This window comes from Protomyctophum parallelum, assembly GCF_964188405.1.
Source record: "Protomyctophum parallelum genome assembly, chromosome: 8".
Classification (NCBI taxonomy): Eukaryota; Metazoa; Chordata; class Actinopteri; order Myctophiformes; family Myctophidae; genus Protomyctophum; species Protomyctophum parallelum.
In genome coordinates, this window is record NC_139703.1 from 13,582,607 (window position 1) to 13,605,369 (window position 22,763).

Genomic DNA, 22,763 nt, shown 5'->3' on the forward strand with positions numbered 1-22,763 from the left:
GTGTGTGTGTGTGTGTGTGTGTGTGTGCGTGTGCGTGCGTGTACTGTGTGCATGCACAGTTTGCGCACACATTTGATACAAAGGGGGTAGGAGGGATTTATTTGAAGTTACTCTTCTAAAAGGGTAGACATAATAAGCCCCAGCTTCAGCCTACACCTGTTCAGTGTCACATCTGTATCTGTAAACCAAACGGAAGTAATATAGTATATCTAGTATTCATTGATAATGGTAAAGCAATAAACTATTCATTCATGCATGTGCACATGCACGTACGTCTCACTGCACATGTGTGTAAAACATTTTTATTTTACATACATTTGTTGTCATGCGTTTTACATATTCAATGGTCCAATCACTATAAGCTGTCCTCCTGTGTGTCAAATATGTTGGAATATATGGGTCTATTTACAAACTTCCTGCGTAGGCCCTGATATCTCAAGAAACACAGGAAAGAAGGATGGAAGAAAGGAAAGAAGGAAGGAAGAGAGGAAGGAAAGAGGGGATTGATGGATGGATTATTTATTTGCCAGGGGCAGAAGGTCAAGGCCTGGCAGTGTGACTTGGCACAACTGATATTCCCAGAGATTGACCGTAATGGGACTTTACTTCATACAGTATATACCAGACCTTGATGTTTGAACGAACTTGGTTTCATTATCTTGACGTACAGAGTGGACTGTGGGGAGTTTGTTCCGTAGTTCTAAAACATTTTCTTGTCAAGGACCCCCAATTAAAAAAAAAAAAAAAGCAGATCTGAATGTCTGGTTTAACACTTATATTTTGTATTTTGTTTTTTCTAGTTTGATCTCCTTCCCCCCTTTCTGCTTCCCTTTCTTACTTCTACGAAATAACAATACGATGGGAACGATGCACAAAAAACTAATTTCACCCACAGCTTTGTGATGTGAGTGTGACAATAAAGCTGATCTTCTATCTCTGCTCATAACTCCAAAATGTAAAATATACATTTGTAAGGAAATGAATTGTCACGGGCCAGGCCAGCCCGTGGCCTATAGACACAATGGTTGAAAGGTTAAATGTTTATTTGTATTTATTGACACTGAAGTTGCATTGGTCTGTTTGTCACCGGTCTCTTCTCTCCTCTGCAGACTACTCTCTAGATTGGAGGGTGCCAAGTACAGTGGAGGAGGAGGGGTGTTTGTTCCTTTTGTGTTGCATTTGTCATTGTATTATGTTGTCTTAGTAAATGAAATGTGTGAAATGTAGTTTATTGCATATTCCTCTAAAAGATAGTGTGAAAGATTACTCGTAGGCTTTAGTTAGCCGTGTGGTGAGTTAATTATCACAACTGATTAGAGGATGGTTTGCCCCACCTGTTTAAGAGCAGGATTGCTGCAGGTGGAGGGAGTTCAGTGTTACCTGAGGCTAGAAGAGACATCAAGGAGAGCTGCAAGCCAGGACCTCATCGAAGGATAGTAGCCTGTAACAGTCTCTCAGTTGTTTTCTTAAAGTTTAGTCAGCAGGTGTATTTGTTTCCTATTTTTGGAATGTTATTTTGGCCAGTATTTATTACTTTTTGTATTGGCACTTTGGAGGTAAATAAAATGCCTGAAATATACTTGTGGACCTGTCTACTCCCTGGAACCTCCGGCCAACGGCCAGCATTATCACATGAATAAAGCCTTATATTTTTTAAACGATGCAAATACTGCCTCTGTGCCTCATCAAAGTTGGTGTTGTGACATTAGAATTGTCAATTACTTTTACTTGCATGAGAAGGAGAGAGGTGGTGGAGCTAGCTGTTTTAGCAGACGGTTTGAGGGTCCAATGGAGTTAAGAGGTTTTTTAATACATTCCATTGGTTCAATCTTTTCATAAAACACACAGACAACACACAGTAAATCAATAGTGCTGATTTATGCAAACATTTAGTTATGTTTCCCCCGGACAGCAACGATATCTAAGTTTACCCCGGACCCCATTTTGAGAACCACTGCTTTAATGGAACCATTGACCCATATGAGAAAAGTTTAGTCTTAATTGTACAAACATATTACTGTGTAAGACGCCTGGGGGCAAGAAGCAGCAGACTGCTGGGTGAGTGCTGGCGCTTTGGAATGGAGGGTCAGATCAACACATGGAATGAATTCTGTACTGGCCATATATGGAGTGTACAGGGTTTGATGAGGTCAGATCAACATATGGAATGTCAGAACAGGTCAGCTCCATATATGGAGATCTAAGGGTGGCAGCGGGGGCAGTATGTTGAGTGTACAGGGTTTGATGAGGGCCCAGGTAGGGCTGGGCCATCATTTTCGGGCCTGACTCTAGTTTTCACCGGCTGCCAGGCGCGGCTGCACTAATATCTTTGGGGCAGGCCCGTCTAGAGTTTAAATGGACAGGTATTAGTCAAAAGGGAGACATCGAACCTGTTCTGACATATGAATATATCCATATGGAGATCTAAGAGTTTGAGGTCAGATGTAGAGTTTCTGGCCAATATTGATGACATCAGGGATCTATATGGGCTTAATTGCAGGTCGCATTTACTATGACATCTGGGATCTACATCACTGATGTCACGTGATGTCACGAGACCTGGGCACCATATATGGGGTCTTTCCCCATGTATGGGGATTTTGAGTGATACACTGACTGACGGACAAAAAATGTACGATTTCATAGTAAATGCGACCAGCATACTACGGTTTATATTCTGGAACATGTGAGATGTTTAAAGATGAGTGCATTTGATTTTGGCCACTTGGGACACAGTGTAAGTGGGGTTATGGCAATGACACTGACTAGACAAACCCCAGAGACTGGCTGACTGGGCCTACATGTAAACTGGAGGATTTGTGGGCTCGATTACATTTATTTTACAGACAGTGTGGGTAGGATTTACCCTGGGAAGAGTGTGCTACAGTGAGTCTTTGTTGGGTGATATTCTACTTCATTGCGCACAGCAGTGAGATGGAAAAGGTACTTAATGTCTTTACTTAAGTAAGTATCAATACTGCAAAGTAGAAACACTGTTACAAGTAAAAGTCCGGTAACCAAAATGTACTTGAGTAAATGTACCAAAGTATCAAAATATGCTTAAAGTACAAAAGTACCCATTACAATCTTTTGGAAAATATTGGGATAGACACATACAAAACAGAAAAGTACAAAACTATGGCACCCACCCATCTTTAAGTTATGGCCTGTAGCTTTAAATGAAGATATACGCTAAGTAACTCAACACTTACAACCCTTTGTGCTCCACAGCTGGAGAGCTTCGTTCAGAAGAGCATACGGCCAGAGATGTCTCCCTATCAAAGCCACGCAGTCCACAACCAGACAGCCACCATGCTGGAGATAGGAACCAACCTGCTGTCACACACTGCCGAGCAGACACGCAAGCTCAACGTGGTGGAGGCCAAGGTGAGATGGAACACTCACACTGACACAGAGGGAGAGGAAGAGGGTAACATGGCTCTGGGACGACCTCCCGTTAGTCTGTTACTCCGTTAGTCCTTGATTAGTCCATTACTAACCCTATATATATCCCCAAACCCTAACCCCCTAACCGCACGCAAAGCCACATAGTCGGAGTATTCCGGAGTCGGAATTATGGGCAGTCCCATAATGAGTGAGTGATTGAGTGAGTGGGTGTTCCACTTCTTGCTTTGGCAATGTAAACGTATGTTTTCTCATGCCAATAAAGCCCTTTGAATTGAATTGAAATTGAAAATTGAGTGTGGAGGAATAGATGTAAATGGGTGAGTGGATGAATAGATGAATGAATGGGAATGACCTACCGGTACTGTCATACATACTACAGAACATAGACACGAGGGAGGGGGGTAGGGGTGAAGTATTGAGAACCTAAGTGAAGGAGCGAGGATAGGAGTGAGTCTGAATGGATGAAAGTGAATGAGAGCAAACTAAACTTCTCACACACATGTAAGGACATTCTTGAAGCGAGCTCTGTTACAGTGCAATGCTAGTTCTGTTTTCATTCATCAGGTGTTGAACCACACATCAAGGATAGAAATCCAGCTGCTGGAGAACTCTCTTTCCACCAACAAACTGGAGAAGGAACTGTTACTGCAGACCTCTGAGATCGGCCGGCTGAGAGACAAGAACAGGTATAAAGCCGTGAAGCCCATATTAAGTGAAAAATGCCTTTTAGACCCTCATGTCTTGTAAATGTCAAACTCAAACACTCCTTCAGTGTCGCAACTTTTACTGATATAAGGCCCTGGATGGACTGGAATAATAACAACAAACTTGAGCACTGAGAAGAAAGATGAGTATTGAAAATGTGGCGATTACACAGGCCTCTTGCCTAAACATGCTTGCACCTCTGTCAAAATAAAAGTTGCTTTCTTATCTGCAATTTCACGACTGGAGAGAGACATTTTACATGAAACAAAGCAGTCATTAGTGGCGAAGGAAAATATGTACGTCCACAGCTGTTGGCTGTGAGAAATGTCAATATCTGGAATCACAATATTTTGGGGAATTTGTCATGGTGAGGCGAGGTCACATGAAGCCGTATACGTGGAACAACGTGTGGAGTCAGTCATTATCCAACATGCTCTGTTTATAGTGAGCGATAAAATACAGACAGAAACACCGAGTTTGAAAGGCTGTGAGAGAGAGATGGAGTGAGACAGAATGAGAAGGCAGGGTAAGGGTATGTGTGTGTGTGTGTGTGTGTGTGTGTGTGTGTGTGTGTGTGTGCGTGTGTGTGTTTGTCCACGTGTGTTTGTCCGTCTGCGCGCGCGTGCATGTGTGCGCACGTGCGTGTGTGTGTGTGTGTGTATTTTCTCCAAAATCGTCTGAAGAAACGGGGATTCGCCCCAGACATAAACGCATTGGCCTATGCATGCTGCACTGCTGACCATATTGCTGTTGATCAATTGGTCGTCCACACTGGTGTTTGTCTTTCAACAATGCACCTCACTCCTGCACCTGGGGTGTGTGCTGACGGATATGGATGGAGCATTCTGCGCTCATTTCTTCCATCTTTGTGCACGTCTTCTCAAAGCTTACTGTTACGGACGAAACACAGCAAGACTTATAAATGGTGAAATATTTGGAGGGGGCAGTTGTGTGAGTTGGTGAGAACTTTTAAACATGATTACTTTGCACGGGCACAGGGACAAATAGTTGTGACACAAGAGCCTCCTTCCTTCCTACAATACCATTTCATCCTTTCAGACTAACAATAAATACAAGACAATTAACAGGACAGTCATATAACATTCATAAATACAGTACCCACTAACAAAGAAGCTCAAAGGAAGAACAGGAGCGTCTAATAACGCAACCAATAGTGGCTAATATATAAAAACAAATACGTTTGCTAATAAACTAAAAAGCAAGAGGACCAACATTTGCTATACGTCAAAGCAAGCAATGTCTGGGAAGTGTGCCCATGGCAATCCAAAATCTTTTCTTACAATAATAAACAACATGCACAAGCCACGATTATAGTCTGACAACTGGGGGATGTGCTGTGCCTGCTGGGTGCTGAAGTCGTTCATTTTCAGTACTTTTACTTCTACTCCACTACATCTCAGAGATACTTTAGTCCACTACAATTATTTGAAAACTTTAGCTACTATTTACTTTGCAGATTTGTATTATTATTACAAAGCATACATTAACCACTTCAGCCCTACTGTATATACATTTCGGCCATTTGGAAATAGACGATCTACAAGATTACAGTGCGTCGCTTGTAGATCTGCTATTTTCAAAACATTCATTTCACATTTTAATTGATACCCAATACTTGAAATGAAACCATTTATACGCGCACAGCCAAATAGCATTGACCACGCCTAAATAGGGCCCACACACAGCCTTTCACAATGCACTTGACGGTTTTCTGTCATTTCCCTGGAGTAGGGTGGCTGTCTGACATATACCCAGCTTCTCAAGCTCTATGCTCTCTATTAACCACAGCAATATGTCCAGAGGGCATTTTCTAGTCTGTTTATAAATTATAAAATGTCTCATGTTTTAGTAACCTACATTGCGAGTAGACTGTGACTCCCCCTACCGGGGTAGATTTAGACCATTAATTTAGTCATTTCCCAGCAAGGGAGCGCACGTGACTGACGCACGCAAGTGTGCGAGTGCGAGTGTCAGTGTGAGTGTGAGTGTGAGTGTGACAGTCACATGAGAACCTTCCAACCAATCGTCTTCACATTTGGCGTCTATATGGCAGGTACCCCAAGGGAGTGCAGTGTCGAGTGTAAAGACAGTGTAATTGAGAAAATTATGAGCATGTGTGTGTGCTTGTTTGCATGTGGCCATGTCTATACATGTAAAGGCCAGGAGTTAGTCTTTCCAGATTGAAAGAACTGAAGAGTGTGTGTGTGTGTGTGTGTGTGTGTGTGTGTGTGTGTGTGTGTGTGTGTGTGTGTGTGTGTGTGTGTGTGTGTGTGTGTGTGTGTGTGTGTGTGTGTGTGTGTGTGTGTGTGTGTGTGTGTGTGTGTGTGTGTGTGTGTGTGTGTGTGTGTGTGTGTGTGTGTGTGTGTGTGTGTGTGTGCATGCGCGTGCGTGCGTGTGTGTGTGTGTGTGCGTGTGTGTGTGTGCATGTGTGTATGTGTGTGTGGATGCGTGCATGCGTGCGTGTGTGCATGCGTGGCTGCGTGCCTGTCTATGATATAGCTCTCTATACAGTAGAATCTACTGTACGCAGTAGATGTATCTTTGGCGTGTTTCTCAATGACAAACTCGGGAACTCAGACAGATGCATTTGTCATGAGGGAACCAGATAATGCGCCAGAGTGGATGATTGGCCCCCAAGAGCAGCAGCCTAAGTCGACTTCATAAATTCTTGATTTTCCTAAAAGACCCATTAAAGAAATTGCTTTGACCTCAAGTAGAGTGAGGCTATTTCATGACATCTGTTTGTCCACTGTAAATGAAGTATTTGTTAACAACAATATCACAGCTTTGTAAAAATATTAATATTATTAAGAAGTGTAGATTGCCTGATGTATTTGTGCAACCTCATCTCCAGTGCCCTGTCCTGTCCAATCAGCTGTCTCTTCCAACCTCATCTCCAGTGCCCTGTCCTGTCCAATCAGCTGTCTCTTCCAACCTCATCTCCAGTGCCCTGTCCTGTCCAATCAGCTGTCTCTTCCAACCTCATCTCCAGTGCCCTGTCCTGTCCCATCAGCCATCTCTTCCAACTCATTAACTCATTTTCTTTCGTGGCATGTTCCCAGAACAATGGAAAACTGCTAGAGTGGTCCCAGTCCATAATAGGGACTCAAAGTCAGATCAATCTAAGTACTGTCCCATATCCCTGCTGACTGACCGCTGTTCATAAACATTTACCATGTCCTCCGCCATGACCGTAAATCCAATCCAACACGGATTCTGAAGAAATCACAGCACAGCTGTCCTCCTCACAGCTCTGTCTCAGACATGGAGCAACATGTGGTGAACGTGTGAATTGTTACACGGTTGGTGTGAAGAACAATGCACAAAAGCAAGCCATGGCAGAACAGTAGCAACAACCATTGTTCTTTTCAGGACGCCCATTCCCAACTACTGTAGAACTAGGGCCTTCTAGCCAACAACAATGTTGTTTTTGAGAGCATGTAGGCTACTACACCTGACTCCACAGAGACAGAGCAACCAGGCTATGGAGAAATACAGTAGGAGATATATTCATTCTTTTCAGTGTTTTAGGCCAAAACTGAAATGGACTCATTGTCTCCACCAGGCCGAAGGCATGGGGAGAGAGTATGTTTTGCACCGTCTGTGTGTGTGCGTGTGTGTGTGTGTGTGTGTGTGTGTGTGTGTGTGTGTGTGTGTGTGTGCCCGTCCTTCCGTCCGTTTACCAGCTAATCTCTGGCATCATTGGCCCGATGCATGCCAAACTTTGCACACACACGTGCGGGATGCCAACGACGAACCTCTGCCCCAAATATTCCTCAATGGCCTGTTATAGCGCCACCCTGAGGCCGATTTAGGCAAAACACATTTCTGTAGATTACTCGTATACACAATTTAACCATATACATCACACAATTCGGTACACACTATCTCCATAGTCATGTGATCAACACGGATCTGCACCATTTCCCATCTCCCATCCTGATTGGCTAAGATTGGCTTCCAAAGCTTTGAAAAAAATGCCACAAATCACAAACACAGTGTGCAATTTCCGTGAAATTCTACACGCACATTTCCACTATAGACCGAGGACGACATGCCACTAATTTTATTCCAAATCAGCCTCACGGTGGCGCTATAACAGGGCAATTCCTGTTTTACCTATAACTGCATCGATCTGTATACAACTTGTATTGTATGCACACTCCCTAGATGCCATGGAAAAACATTTTCCCTGCATCCCTCCACATCTTCCGGTTATAGCGCCACCATGATTTCTGCAAAACACATTGTTTATGTTAGTCGCACAGATTTCATCCAAATCTCACGTAAATCCGTACACATGATCTCTGTAGTCATGTATATTACTCCTAAACATTTTGCCAAACATCACACACACTCCTATCCTCCTGGTGGAGACCTGTGCCCAGAAGGGAACTTTTTCTAGTTTTGATCTTTGTTTGATTCTTTCCAGAGAAGAAGACTAAAAGTGGATGTTTTATTGTAGGGAAGCTGCGGTTTAGGTACATATGTCCATTAATGCGTGTCATACAGTACAAGGACATTCATACTGTACACATCTATACTGTGTATACTCTACACACGCACACGCACGCACGCATGCACACACACGCACACAGACACACACACACACACACACACACACACACACACACACACACACACACACACACACACACACACACACACACACACACACACATGCACAGAGAAGTCCTTCCTTTCTAAGCCACAGCACCATAAGCGTCATTGACTCCCCATAACTCTGCATTATGAAAACAGTTCCCTGGGAACAGAGACTCAATTTATGTTTCCTTGTTCATATAGAGTTCACCATGTTGAAGTGATCACAACCAGGAGCCGATACTGTGTTTCTGACTGGAGTAAATAACCGCACGCACGCACACACGCACAATCACAGTCACACACACACAGTCACACGCACGCACGCACGCACGCACACACGCACGCAACATGATATTCTAGTTAGAATATAAGCTAATGTTTTGTTTGGTTCTGTAATAAGATTTCCATTTTTGTGTGAGTGAAAAATGTACTTGCTTAATTAATGAGCAACATTGTTTCACTCAACAGTAAACAAACCAACATTCAGTATAGTGTAATTGTAGCCTGGAAACCAGACGAATCTGCCAGGGCAAATAAAGAAATATTAGTGTGAACATGCCAGGCTAGGGTATCTTCACATTTCTAAAGTGACAATTTAAGGACTTTGTGATACCTCAAAAATGAAAAATAAATGAATAACATCCCATTACTGGGTCAAAACTATAGGCTACACTAGACCACCCGCCATCGCACTGCGACGCGTTGTGAGCTTGTAGAAAGTTTTTTTGAAGAAGATTTTTGTGTCACATTTTTAACAACACAAATCGTGTACAGGGGACCCTGTCACAAAATCTTATCAGATGGGGGTCCGCGGCTAAATACTATACACATTAACTGGGGGGGGTCATTGACATGAAAATGTTTGAGAACCAGTACAGAACGGTGATCTCAAGTACAAGTCTGTCAGCTAGATCAGCTTCTCTGGCCTCGGGAACTGGAACATTCTTCCCAATTACAGTCCATTCATTGCGCTCTGGATATTAATAAACAGCCAATGTGATATACTATCTTCAAGCACCACTACTGCACTCCTCTGTCTACGTTCAGAGCCAGCTTCACTGTCTCCTGTGTTCCTCTGAAGACTCCTCTCATGTTCTGATCAGGTTTTGTTTGGCTCCCTGCTTGTTGATTCAACCTAGGCTCAAAGTCTATTTTCAGCTGCTGTGTTTAGTTCAGCTGAGGAGATAACCAAGGCCAATGTCTGTCTGTACTGGCAGGAATAAAGACCAGGCTGACTCCAGTCACCCATCTGAAAATATTTTGTATAATTATCACTGGGGTTGAAGCACTTATTTTTTCCCGCCTAATATTGAACCAGTTCAGAGTGTTGAATTGAATTGGTTCGGCCAAAAAATGGCCGCCGGTTCTGTGAAAGAACCAAGGTTCCAAGAATATAGAATGGAACCAGTTCCAGAACAAAAGTGTTTTTGGTTTAAAATGGCTGTAAATGTGGGGCCTCAAAGGTACAGATACAACCTATAGCCTGATTTCTGTACTGTCATTTAAGAGCAGTAAGTAGTAACTAGAACTTGGCTATAATGTATTTTTTAATGTCACCCCTGCTTTCTTCCATCTATGTTTGTTTGATTCCTCTCTCTCTCTCTCTCTCTCTCTCTCTCTCTCTCTCTCTCTCTCTCTCTCTCTCTCTCTCTCTCTCTCAGTAATCTTGAGAGTAAGGTCCAGATCTTGGAGTCTCAACAGAGAGGAGAGCTGGAGGACATGAGAGAGGAGAAGAGCAGACTACAGGTACTAAAGGACACATTAGTCAGAGAAAGAAACATGCGCTTTTCACCATCAGTAACTGATGTTTAAAATGTTTTATATCGTCGCTGTCAGGTGGAAAAATAGTCAAATGTAGTTATTATTTAATCACAAGCTCTTGTTAATACTTTCCATTATAGTTCATTGTTTATAAAAACCCACACCTCCACTTTCATATAAAAAAATGTTGTAGTGTAAGATATACAAGCTCACAACGGGTCCTGTTGTGAGATTGTAGTTCTGCTATTTCCGCTGCAAGACACTCTTGTACAAAGAAGTGGGACATTAACTTGTGAAAAAATAAAACATTGACAACGGAGATACAGGGTTTCAGCAATGACATGGTGCTATAAGAATTCAGGGTTATACGTGCCAATAAATTAGTAAATGGTGGAATTTAACAAATTAAAACCGGGAAAGCATACTGTCATTTTAGATTTTAGCCTTGGCTATTCAAAAACAGCACATTTACAAGCTCACAGCACGTTACTAAGTGAATCGGCCTCAGGTTAAGTACTAAAGGTGGTGCTTTGTATTTAGAGTCTTGTGAGGACTCAGATGGCGGCCATCGAGTCATTGGAGAGACAGCTGAGAGCAGCCAGCAGCAACAACACTGCACTGCAGAGACAGCAGGCTCAGCTCATGGAGTCTGTTAACACTCTGATTACTATGGTGGCTAGCACAACAGGTAAGGATGTCAACACATGCACACACACGCACACGCACACGCACACACACACACACACACACACACACACGTGCAGATAAACACACTAGTATGCATAAAGCCAAGCCACATACACGCATACAGAATGTCATTTTTACATGTGTGGCGAAATTGTGTGTGTGTGTGTGTGTGTGTGTGTGTGTGTGTGTGTGTGTGTGTGTGTGTGTGTGTGTGTGTGTGTGTGTGTGTGTGTGTGTGTGTGTGTGTGTGTGTGTGTGTGTGTGTGTGCGTGTGCGTGCGTGCAGGGCCTCCGGTTGGGGGTCAGAGGTGGAGGGACTGTGCTGAGGCGTACAAGGCAGGACACTCCCTCAGTGGTCTGTACCACATCTACATAGGAAACATGACAGAGCCCATACAGGTACTGTACTGTATACCGTCTGGCTACATGTTCCCTTGTACACACAGGTGATAATCATTTCATTTAAATAGATGCTATTTTATGTCTTAGCACAATTCCTGGACCACTTACGCTGATTTAGTTTGACGTCCTCAATTAACCCTACCTAGACCGATTGCCAGGGGTTGACAATAAGGTCTCAGAAGCACTTGCCCGTCGGACAAGTCATGTTCTACTTGCACACAGGTCTTGCCCACTTGTGCAAAAAGGAACGTTCTAAAATAATACGTACATTTTGAATTACCGCTAAATGTAACACTTTTTTTACTTTCTACTTGCGTGAAAGTAGAAAGAAAGGGCTGCGTGATAAAAAATGTCATAGGCCTACCTTCCCTTTGAGACATGCAGAAATTGTCACCAATGTGGCTTGGCTAAAAAGGCACAGTCATAGTCCAAAACACAGAGCTGTGGAATTGTGGGGGAACAAATTATTCTTATTAATATATATGGTCTTACGTCTATAAGTGTGTGTCCTATAATATGAAGGTGTACTGTGACATGGAGACAGCTGGGGGTGGATGGACGGTGTTCCAACGACGAGTCAATGGCAGCGTGGACTTCCAGAGGTCCTGGATGGAATACAAGATGGTGGGCATCCATCTTCTGTCTCTCATGTCCTCTCTCTGTGTATCTTTGTCCCTCTGTCTGTCTGTCACTGTCTGTCCTCTTTTCTCTCACTCTACACCAAAGGTCCTCAAACTATGGGTCGGGAACCCAAGTGGGGTTGCGGTCACACACTGACAACTGACAATAAAAATGTATCCTTCCTTTGAAAAACATAGCCTTTGAATCCCTTTTTTTTTATTGTCTTTTTCTTTTGCAGGTGCTGGCAACAGATAGGCTATAAGTTTCAATTATGTAGCTTTCAAACTACTTTGATAAGACACAATATCACACGACGCCTTGTGTGATTGTTGATTGGCTATTTTCATCCTTTTTCTACGCTTTGAATCTTGACCCTGACTACCACATATTAAAATAAAAAACTAAAACTAATAAACTAAACTAAAATAAAGGAGCAAACTAGCTTTAAAAAAATAATGAAAACATTTATATTTTTTTCCTCTCTTTTTTTAATGTCAAAGTCGAAACAGGAAAAACGAAGTATAAATGTAACCTCCGTCCGTCCTGCAGGGTTTTGGGGATGCGTCCGGTGAACACTGGCTGGGTAACGAGCTGCTGTACCAGCTGAGCGTCCAGGGCCAGTATTCTCTGCGGGTGGAGCTGAGGGACTGGGAGGGAAACAACGCCCACTCCCACTTCGACCGCTTCAGCCTGGCCAGCGAGAGACAGCAGTACCGGTATACTGACATTGGGCTATTTAGACCAGTGGTTCGCAAAGTCTTTCATGTCAAGGACCACCAAATTGACATTTATTATAGCCCGCGGACCTCCATTTGAAAAGATATGATAAGAGAAGAATGTTATGGCTCTAGCAGTGATTCTCAACCATTTTAATTTCAAGGACTCCCAGTTTGACTTGCATTTGTGATATGGGCCCCATTTAATGGTATTTCTATCTCTGGGACCCCAATTTATATTGTAAAATCAATGTTGATTTAACTCTGAGAGTGTACAAATAGCGGGTCCATTTGGTTCCATTTGTACACTCTCTGAGTACAGACCCACAAAGGTCCATTTGTTTCTTATCTAACCTAGGGACCCCACTATGAGAACCAATGATTTAGAGTGGGATGGGCATATCGTTGCTATCGAGCAGGAGCCTTGAGTGTCCAAAACTGTGACTTTTCAGGAAATAGGGAAAAGGAATAACTTGTGTTCAGTGGATCCATAACTACGTCCATGTGGTTATTATTTTAATCACAAGCTGCAGGTTAATACTTTTCATCGGTTCAATATTGATTATGATATATGATTTTGAGGTATACAGCAGTACCATGTCTGGGTTAAAAACGTCAATAATGGATGATCATGAGACACACATCACGCACCCAAAAAAAAGCCAAAGGCTTGTTTCCATCGTGGTCCAGTAAGGTGTGTCTCCATGATATCAGTCATCTACTGTATAATCCTATATGACTTCAGTTATTTGGGCAAGGTGTTCGGCTGTCAGCCTAACCCCAACACTATTGGCATAATTACAGTTTTAACAGTATGTGGCCTACTTGGCACTGTGTGCAAGAAACTTGGTTCAGCGATTTGCCCCAGGTTAGCCCCCCCACACACACACACACACACACACACACACACACACACCCACACACACACACACACACACACACAAAATGAAAATACAGTTTAGAGATTAATTACTTCTGGCTCATACTTGTGTATTATCTAATGGTTTCCATGTTGATTTATTAATCGGGCCCTTTACAGTATACTGTAGGTAGGTAGCTCCACTGAGATTAGACATGCCTTTGTATAAAGCAACCCACACTAGAAAGGATTACCGTAAAACATTATTTATGGTCTACGTCAGTGGTTTTCAACCTTTTACACATCAAAGGCCCATTATTTATTGGGCATTTGAGCCACGGACCACCATGTGATGAGATTTAGCCTCTCAGACCCAAAACTTAGAATATTTTGTTGTCGTTGGATAAGATTTTGTCCACAATTCCATGCTGTGTTGATGTTGGTAGTAGGAGAGATGACAGGCAAACGTTGATCAGATGTTTAACAATAATTTAACTCTTGAGAGTGTAAAATTAAACTAAATGGTTTCATTTTACACTCTCAAGAGTTAAAGATCCATAAGGGTCCATTTGGTTACCAACTCTCCATCATTTAGCTGGGGACCACCTGGAATCCCTTCAAGGACCACTGGTGGTCCCAGGACCTCTGGTTGAGAACCACTGGTCTACGTGTTTCTGTTGGGCAGAATATCAATCAATATCTCCATCTCTTCCAACGTTTCATGTTTTTTGAGGGGCACTAGCCCCTCCAATGAATGGCTTTCTGAAATTACGTCATAGGCCAGCCAATTCTATGGACTTTTAATGTTATTTAGGGTAGTAAATGACAATGTAAGACATCATCTCACTGATATATACATCTTGTAATACATTTATTTCATATTTCACAAACATGAGAACATTATGCCCATCATGTTGATGGATATGTTACCCATCCTGGAATATGGACCCACATATATTTCCTGAAAAGTAACAGTTTTCGACATCGATGATTTACAGTTACACAAACAAATACAGATGTTGTCTCGTAAAACAGACAAATCCACTGAATGTGAAAGATGACAGTGTCCTCCTCTCTGTCTTGCGGTGTCCAGGTTGTATCTGCGAGGCTACAGTGGAACAGCGGGGAAGCAGAGCAGTCTGGCTGCCCATGGCACTGGCTTCAGCACCAGAGACCAAGACAACGACAACTGTGACCACTGCAAATGTGCTCTAATGCTCACAGGAGGTAAATACTGTACTGTACTGTACTGTACTGTACTGTACTGTACTGTACTGTACTGTACTGTACTGTACTGTACTGTACTGTACTGTACTGTACTGTACTGTACTGTACGAATCAAGCATGGCAACTGTTAAATGTAATTACTGTGGTCGAACTTGAACCTCTGTAAGAAAATGATACTGCTTGATACTGCATAATAGTCCTTTAAACTCAAAGGGACGTACGGGGAGAGAAACGGGGAAACTGAGGAAAACGATGTTGGTGCACTGTGGTAGTGTGGTCTGCTGTTCTCCGGTATGGAAATACAAGGACACAGTGTGGTGTGACTGTCTGTCAGAAGTGTTCATTTCACTTTAATTACTTTTCCCATCGCCTTCATTTTCAGACAAAACATTCACAGACTTGCAGTGAGTGACCTGGGCCAGAGTACATACAATCCTCAGTGTTCATTTATGCACTTGTACCTCTTGTACAGAATAATGTATCCTTACTTTTGCACATTCTCAGACTCTCATTTCGATCCATCCACCCCTGAAAGCTCTTCAAGGACCCCTGAGGGTCCCCACTACTAGGCCCCACTTTGAGAACCCCTCTCTCTCTCTCTCTCTCTCTCTCTCTCTCTCTCTCTCACACACACACACACACACACACACACACACACACACACACACACACACACACACACACACACACACACACACGTCTGCACGTTTGTCCACCAGAGGGTGCTGAAAACACAAAATGAAACTTAATTGGGCTCAAACACACTATCAGTAGTAGGGGCATAAAACGCCTGTCCTATAAGAAGGAAAAGCCGGACTATTGCAAGTAGCCTAACAGAGCCAAATGTACTGTCCGTAGGCTGCCGAAATGGCACTACATTGAACTGCTTCTTTGCTCAGTCAGAGTCTGATAATCAGTTGTTGGATTTCAGATGGTTTTATCATTAGAACTTTGAAAAGTCTTTCCACTTTACTGTATCTTCCCTTCAATTTGTCATCCTCTTCCTCCCCCCCCCCCTCTCTTTCTGTCTCTCAGGTTGGTGGTTCGACGCCTGCGGCCTCTCCAACCTGAACGGCATGTACTACACCGTGGGCCACAACATAAGGAAGCTCAACGGCATTAAGTGGCATCACTTCCGAGGTCCCAGTTACTCTCTGCGCTACACTGCCATGATGCTACGGCCCTACGACTTCTGAAAACTACGCTTCCGACCATGTGCACACCCCTGGAAGAGTTCCCACACAGAACATTAAAAACCCAATTTATTCTGGGATGGTACAGCCCTCTGACGATCCATACAAGTTCTAAAGACACCCCCAACTACACTGCTTATGGTATGGTCTTCGAGGAAGCGTTCTAATCTGTCTAGGTGTGACTTCCATCCACAGTCCACCGTACCGGTGGATACTGTAATTACAAGTGTTGCGACATGCCACACAACAACATTGGTTTTGCGAAATTGTGAATCAGCCTTTTGAGCTCTGACGTCCACGACCACGGGGCAGAAGGCGGCAAGGACTCCATCTTGAAAATGAGGCTATGTCAATGAAAGCGTTGCAGTTGTCATTAATGACCCAGCAACTAGCGCTAATTCTCCTCCTGCTGCAGAAGAATTTTCATTCCACTGAAGTCTTTCACACATACAGTATATATGCGTAAATTATGGTCCATTCATTTTTTATTTGATGATAAAGCAGGGAATGCTTTTGGGGCTTGTGATTGGGTCTGTAGAACCCTCGCTCCCCTTCACACCAATAGTACTCTGGGTTTGGTGGCACTCGTGGACATTCTTTCAAAACGGGTCTGTAGAAACCGATGGGTGACAGTCCCTTCGTCCATATTTCTATGCTATGGGGCATAATGGGGGTGAAAACATTTTGAACAAGGACATCAAAAGCTCACGGCTTCTAGCACTGAAATGATGGCACAGACACACATATGACTTCAGAACAACGCACTGATACTCTGCCATGATGGTATAGGACTTGTAACAACTTTCTGAAATACTGCACAGTAAGATCCTGTGTTCTTTTTGGATGACGGTATGGTGGTCCCATGATAGCCTGTAACCAATCTTCTCTAAACATTAGATCCCCAGGAACCCCATTTGTGAACAATATTATACAATACTCGGACCAAATGGGAACCATAATGAGTTGTGCATACTGTGCTATCAGTTTCTTCTATGGCCTGTCTCCTGCCTTTCTGCACTGAATGTGGAACAGAAACACTGGAATGTTCAAGGACACTATAGGACAGTGATGTTTCCATTCTAAAGGAAGCTGGACAGTTTGGACATTACGCCGGTCAATCATTCTTCAAGCAGATTGAATTTTTAGTAGATAAACATTGTGCAGGGTTTGAAAGTGAAGTATCAATGCATGAATCACCCACTTTCCTTGATTGACACATGCACCCTGCTCGCAGTCCCACAGATAGAAATGTTGCATCCCCTCGATGGCAATGAAGAAGCATCACATAGATAGTAATCATAGTACACACACACATACTGTAGAATGCCATGAAACACGAATGTGATGAAAATTTTCAATACAGAAATGTGTTCATTTTTCCAACTGTCCACACGTATAAAATATCCAGTAATTGCTACTATTACTGTTACAGACAGTAACAGCAGTTTGTGATAGAACTGGATTGTATTTGCTCGTACGCATACAGTACGTGTGCTTGCATGCGTGTGGTATGGATTTTTTTCCTCTCGCATGATGACATAAACAAGGTTGTTGTTATATTGATTACTCGTGTTTTTACGTTTTAGAGAGACCAAAGAATCCAATGACATTAACACACATTTTATAATTCATTTGCAATTCAATGGCTATCTGTGTGTGATAATGTTTTCTCCATTCCGAGACCGCAATGCCTTCAATGATGTCAAGTGTGATTTGAAATATGAATTCACACCTTGTTCATACCGTTGTGCGATGGAGTAGTAATTAAGCTTTGTGTTCTGAAACAAGTTATTTCTCTGTGTCTTGCGCTTTGTATCACGTGACATTCCGGGTTATTCTTTTTTTGTATGAATCTATAACATGCCGCAACATTCTGTATGTTACATTGAAGATATGTTTCTCTTTTGGTCTTAAAAGATGCACTTTATGAAGAGAGTAGTGAGGTACATATATAGTGGTTAATCTTTGCTTTCATTGTTTGTAGTATTGTAAGATGCGTTAAGAGAGGTAGAGGGTTTTTTTTTATATATATATATATATATATATATATATATATATATATATATATATATATATTGTCTATGTGGAAGAAAATCTGTCCTGTCAAGTGTAAGCAGAAGTACAGTATGCAGTTTTATTTTGTATAATAAAATAAAATGTATTCAAACCAATAAATGTTGTCTGACTCAGCAGGCAAGGGCTAAAGGCTCATATGGCTACTTTTCACTGGCGAACAAAAATTACCTTCGACTACTTCAACAACAACAACCTCTGTTGAAAATACAGTACATGATTTAAACTACATCAAGAGATCAGCTGCAGCTTCCAATAATAAGAAAGAAAGAAAGAAAAAGAAAAAGAAAGAAAGATGAATAATGGCGTGGAGGAATATACAGAGGTGTTCCCATGAAGCCATTCATATGAACCAATACAGCTACTCTGTTTACAACTCACAACATTCAACGTCACAACACAACACTTTTTTGAGTTGGGATAACAGCTCCAACATGTGACATTGTGTGTTTGGGTGTCTATTAGTCGGTATCAGCATGGTTACTGTGGTATAGACCCACATGTGAGACCATGTGGGTACCATGTGCAGACCTATATAGGGGCCAATGGCCAAACAAAGCACTCTCTATTATGATTACTAGAAATAGTAATAATAATAACTATATTCAACATTTTCTAAACCATCCCTATTCTCAGGTGAATATTTGTTGAAAATAGCTCAAAAACACGTCAATGTGATGCGTTGTGAGCTTGTAGATTTGGTACAGAGAGAAAGGAGCGGATAGAGCCCTGGGGGTCCCCTCGTCCCACTATGTACACTAGTTCAAAGACAGATTGGTCTGTTGATCTACTGCAACTGTACTCACCCCAGTGCCCACTAGGTGGGAGCAGAACCTTTTTTAAGGATGTAGAATACAATAAGCTGACAAGATCCTCGACTTCAATGGTTCTTAAAGTGGGGTCTGGTGGTGACCTCCAGGGGTCCTTGAGGGGCGTTCCAGCGGGTCCCCAGCAAAATGGGGATCAATTTAACTGCTTTATATCCGAAAAGTGAGGGGAGCTCTTATCATCGTACATCATCATGACGTAATGTAACATGTCGATGTTTGTGTAGGACGAAGTTTGTGGACAGACACTAAAAGGTGAATATAGCGCCCCTCAAACATTTTAGTGGCTATTTGGGGAAAAAAGTCTTGAAAATGTGTAAAATGCTCCTCAAAAATAGAGTGGCTATTTGTGGGGGGCAAAGTCTTGAAAATGTGTAAAATAATCCAATATTGTCTGCTCATTTCTTTCTGTCATCACTTACAAGTAAAGTGTTACCATTTCACTTGTTTAATCTGCATGGATTTATTTCTCTATATCCTGATTGGATAACACATCTGGCCTGGGTAACCCCTCGCCATACACACACACGCATGCGCACGCGCGCACACACCCTCTCTCCCTCTCTCTGCATGTTGCACCACAGCTCATTACGATATTCACAAATCACATTCACAACACAAACAAAATACGGAGGTAAGATCAGGTCTCAGCCAGACAGCAACGAACGATTTAAATAGGCCTATTGTATCCTGACTAGATTTAGCTTTACAATCATTTCCCAATAAAACAATAAAGGTGAAATAAAATGACACAAATCAGCTATTCCATGTAAATAGAGCAAAGACTTTCATTAAAATGGGTGGAGAAAAGAAAAAGGGCATTTACTGCATCAACAGTAACTTTTTTCCCCTTCTCATATGAAATGACACCTCTGAAAGGGCTGGGTTTAGATCATAGAGCAGATATAAAAGAGAAGATGAGGAAGCAGCAGAACTTAAGAAGGTAGAAGGACTGACACAGCTGGACCAAAGCAGTGGAACACAACACAGTCCAGCAGCCTGCCAACATGAGACTGCTGCTGTTCATCACTCTGTACACAATGACAGGTAAATAGCCTTACTATAGTACCTACTCTCACTTTACTAATAATTTAATTTAACTAAACACTACACATGTAATGTATCCATTATGGAAATAAATAAAAACTGGGTACTTTGAATGTGATTATTAAATTAATCCAAAATCACAGATAAAACTAATCTTGATTTGTTTAATTTTATTTTAAATGCAGGTTACACATTTGGGGGAAATGTGTCACTTATATCTCCACCAAATTTGCTTGGAATAATATAGAATATCATAGAACTGATAGAAGCACACAAATTATGCAATTCTCAAAATTGCAATGAAGATGAAATGTAAGAAGATGAACGTTTATATTGATAATGAAGATGAAAAACATTTGTATTAACATTTTGTTTATTCATTACTGACATATTTACATTTGAATCAGCTTTACTTAAAAATCAAAAGTTTGAATTGTAGTTGTGTTAACATTCGTAGGCCTACATTAGCTGGCCTACATACTGTGTAATAAATGTAGTAAAACCCCTTGTCCCCCATATATGGGGACTAGGTTGGTGGAGGGTGTGTAGAGCCCAGGATCACATTAGATGATTGACACAGGGGTGAAAAATGGGTTACAAAATCGTGGGATAAAAAATTTATATAAAAAAAAAAAAAACCCGTAGGTTTACTACGTGAGTAAAGACAATAGTCTTAATGTTTTTATTTGAAAATAATAAATGGTCAGGGGTGATGTGAAACAAATAGGATAATACTGTAGGCTATATCCTGAAACCCTTGACCATGCAGTCACTTTAGTCTTGAATATGTGGACGAGCAAATTTTTTGTCCTACACAAACATTAAATTTCCATTGACAATGAATGGAGAATGTACGACATATGTGGGCGAGCTCACACGACACTCACACGACACATGACATGGCTGGGGACCCCCTGGAACCCCCTTCAAGGACCCCTGGAGGTCACCAGACCCCACTTTAAGAACCATAGATATTAAAAAATATAGATGTCTCATGAATGAAACCCAGCTGTTGTATCACTGATGATGAGTGAACTGGTTCGGACGTTAACAATAACACACCCTGATTTATCTTATCCTAAACGGCAGGCTGTGGCGTTTCCTTCAAGGTGAAGGGGTGTCCTGGTGGATCTGTCATGTTCACATGCAATTACAGTCAAGCAGAGAAGGCAATACAACAAGGCAATAGAACAGTACAACTCTGCAGACGAAAGATGATGACGGACCCCTGTGATTTTTTATTAGAGAGTACAAAAGGTAAAAACAAAAAGTGGAAACATAAGGACATATTCTCGTGGTGGTCAAAAGAGTTCCATGTGGCCATCAGACATCTTCAGAATGACAGTTGGATCTATGAGTGTAATTTTCCTCTGAACAGAAAAGTAATTGTGGAAGTTGACATAAACGATGGTAAGAGACATTAAATTCATCATCTAAACTATGTAAAGAATCTTTACAGAGCAATAACATCGCACTGAATTAACTCATTACATGAACATTTGTTTTTACCTCCAGTTGCTTTCATGTTGATCACACAGATTTGGGGTTATAGAATAAGGAACATTGTAAATTAAATAATGTCTCCTTTTTTCATTCACAGAGGACTGCCCATCACCAATCAAATCCAATCAAATTGCCCTGAAAGAAAAAAATACCACTATTACCTGCCGCTATCCAGATGGCTTTAAAAACGACCTCAAGTACATCTGTAAAGGAGACCATGTACAGAATTGTAAAAAATTCAGCCTCTCTCTGTCAAGTAAAAATGATGTCCTGAATCTTAGCATCAGTAATGTGCAGAAGAAGGACAAGGGGTTGTACTGGTGTGGGGTACAGGCGACTAACAACACCTCCAGTGTACTGATAGAAAACATCCATCTACAAAGTAAGTGGCAAGGCTTGTACCATTTTAGCTCTGATTTATTTGGACACGGGCGCCATGATGAAACTGAGGGAAATAATCTGGGGGCGGATGGCACAAAATCCAACAACAAACCGTAGTGGTTGTAGGAACTCCCAAATGTAGTTCCCACTAATAATAAGAAGGGTTTATCAAGTATCGTTCCTGAGTAGGCCCGGACACTTTGTTTGTATTTAAATAACAATAATCAATTATATCAAATGGTGTAACATTGTGATAATTTACAAAGCTTTATGTTAATCACTATGTCACATTCTTTCTACCTTGTCTAGTTGTAAAATCCTTTGAAAAGTCAGCTGACTTGGGACATAATTTGGCTTTCTGGTGTGATTATGGAAATGACCCAAAGGGGCTGATATTCATCTGTAAAGGAGAAGATGCATTCAACTGTCACCATGTTTTAAACAACACAAAGCATCACATAACACATGTCAACATGACCAAAGGGAGGTTCTCCATGGTGGTTTTCATCCATGATGAAAAAAAAAAGATAAATGTCTCTATCAGCGATGTGAGAGCGGAGGATGCTGGGACATATTGGTGTGGCAAGGAGGATTCTGAGGGAACTGAATTCTACGGCAGATGTCAGCTGACTATAGGTATGTTATCACAATGTGTACCTGCATTTGTCCCGTCAAAGTTCAGAGGGTTAGGTGTTTCTTGTAACGCACACGTAGCCTACTGTATGTAT

At 41.8% G+C, this 22,763-nt stretch overlaps 1 protein-coding gene across 1 annotated transcript in view; it reads left to right on the forward strand.

Annotated features, from left to right (window-relative positions):
• angpt4 (angiopoietin 4) overlaps positions 1-18,210 on the forward strand; it is an 86,709-nt gene extending 68,499 nt beyond the window's left edge. The window contains exons 2-10 of the mRNA XM_083771840.1: positions 3,232-3,387; positions 3,973-4,094; positions 10,401-10,485; positions 11,041-11,188; positions 11,473-11,585; positions 12,111-12,212; positions 12,759-12,925; positions 14,878-15,011; positions 16,047-18,210. Of these exons, the coding sequence (XP_083627966.1) occupies positions 3,232-3,387; positions 3,973-4,094; positions 10,401-10,485; positions 11,041-11,188; positions 11,473-11,585; positions 12,111-12,212; positions 12,759-12,925; positions 14,878-15,011; positions 16,047-16,207 (1,188 nt within the window). The 3' untranslated portion in view covers positions 16,208-18,210. The remainder of the gene's footprint in view (positions 1-3,231; positions 3,388-3,972; positions 4,095-10,400; positions 10,486-11,040; positions 11,189-11,472; positions 11,586-12,110; positions 12,213-12,758; positions 12,926-14,877; positions 15,012-16,046) is intronic.
• Positions 18,211-22,763: the final 4,553 nt, after the last annotated feature.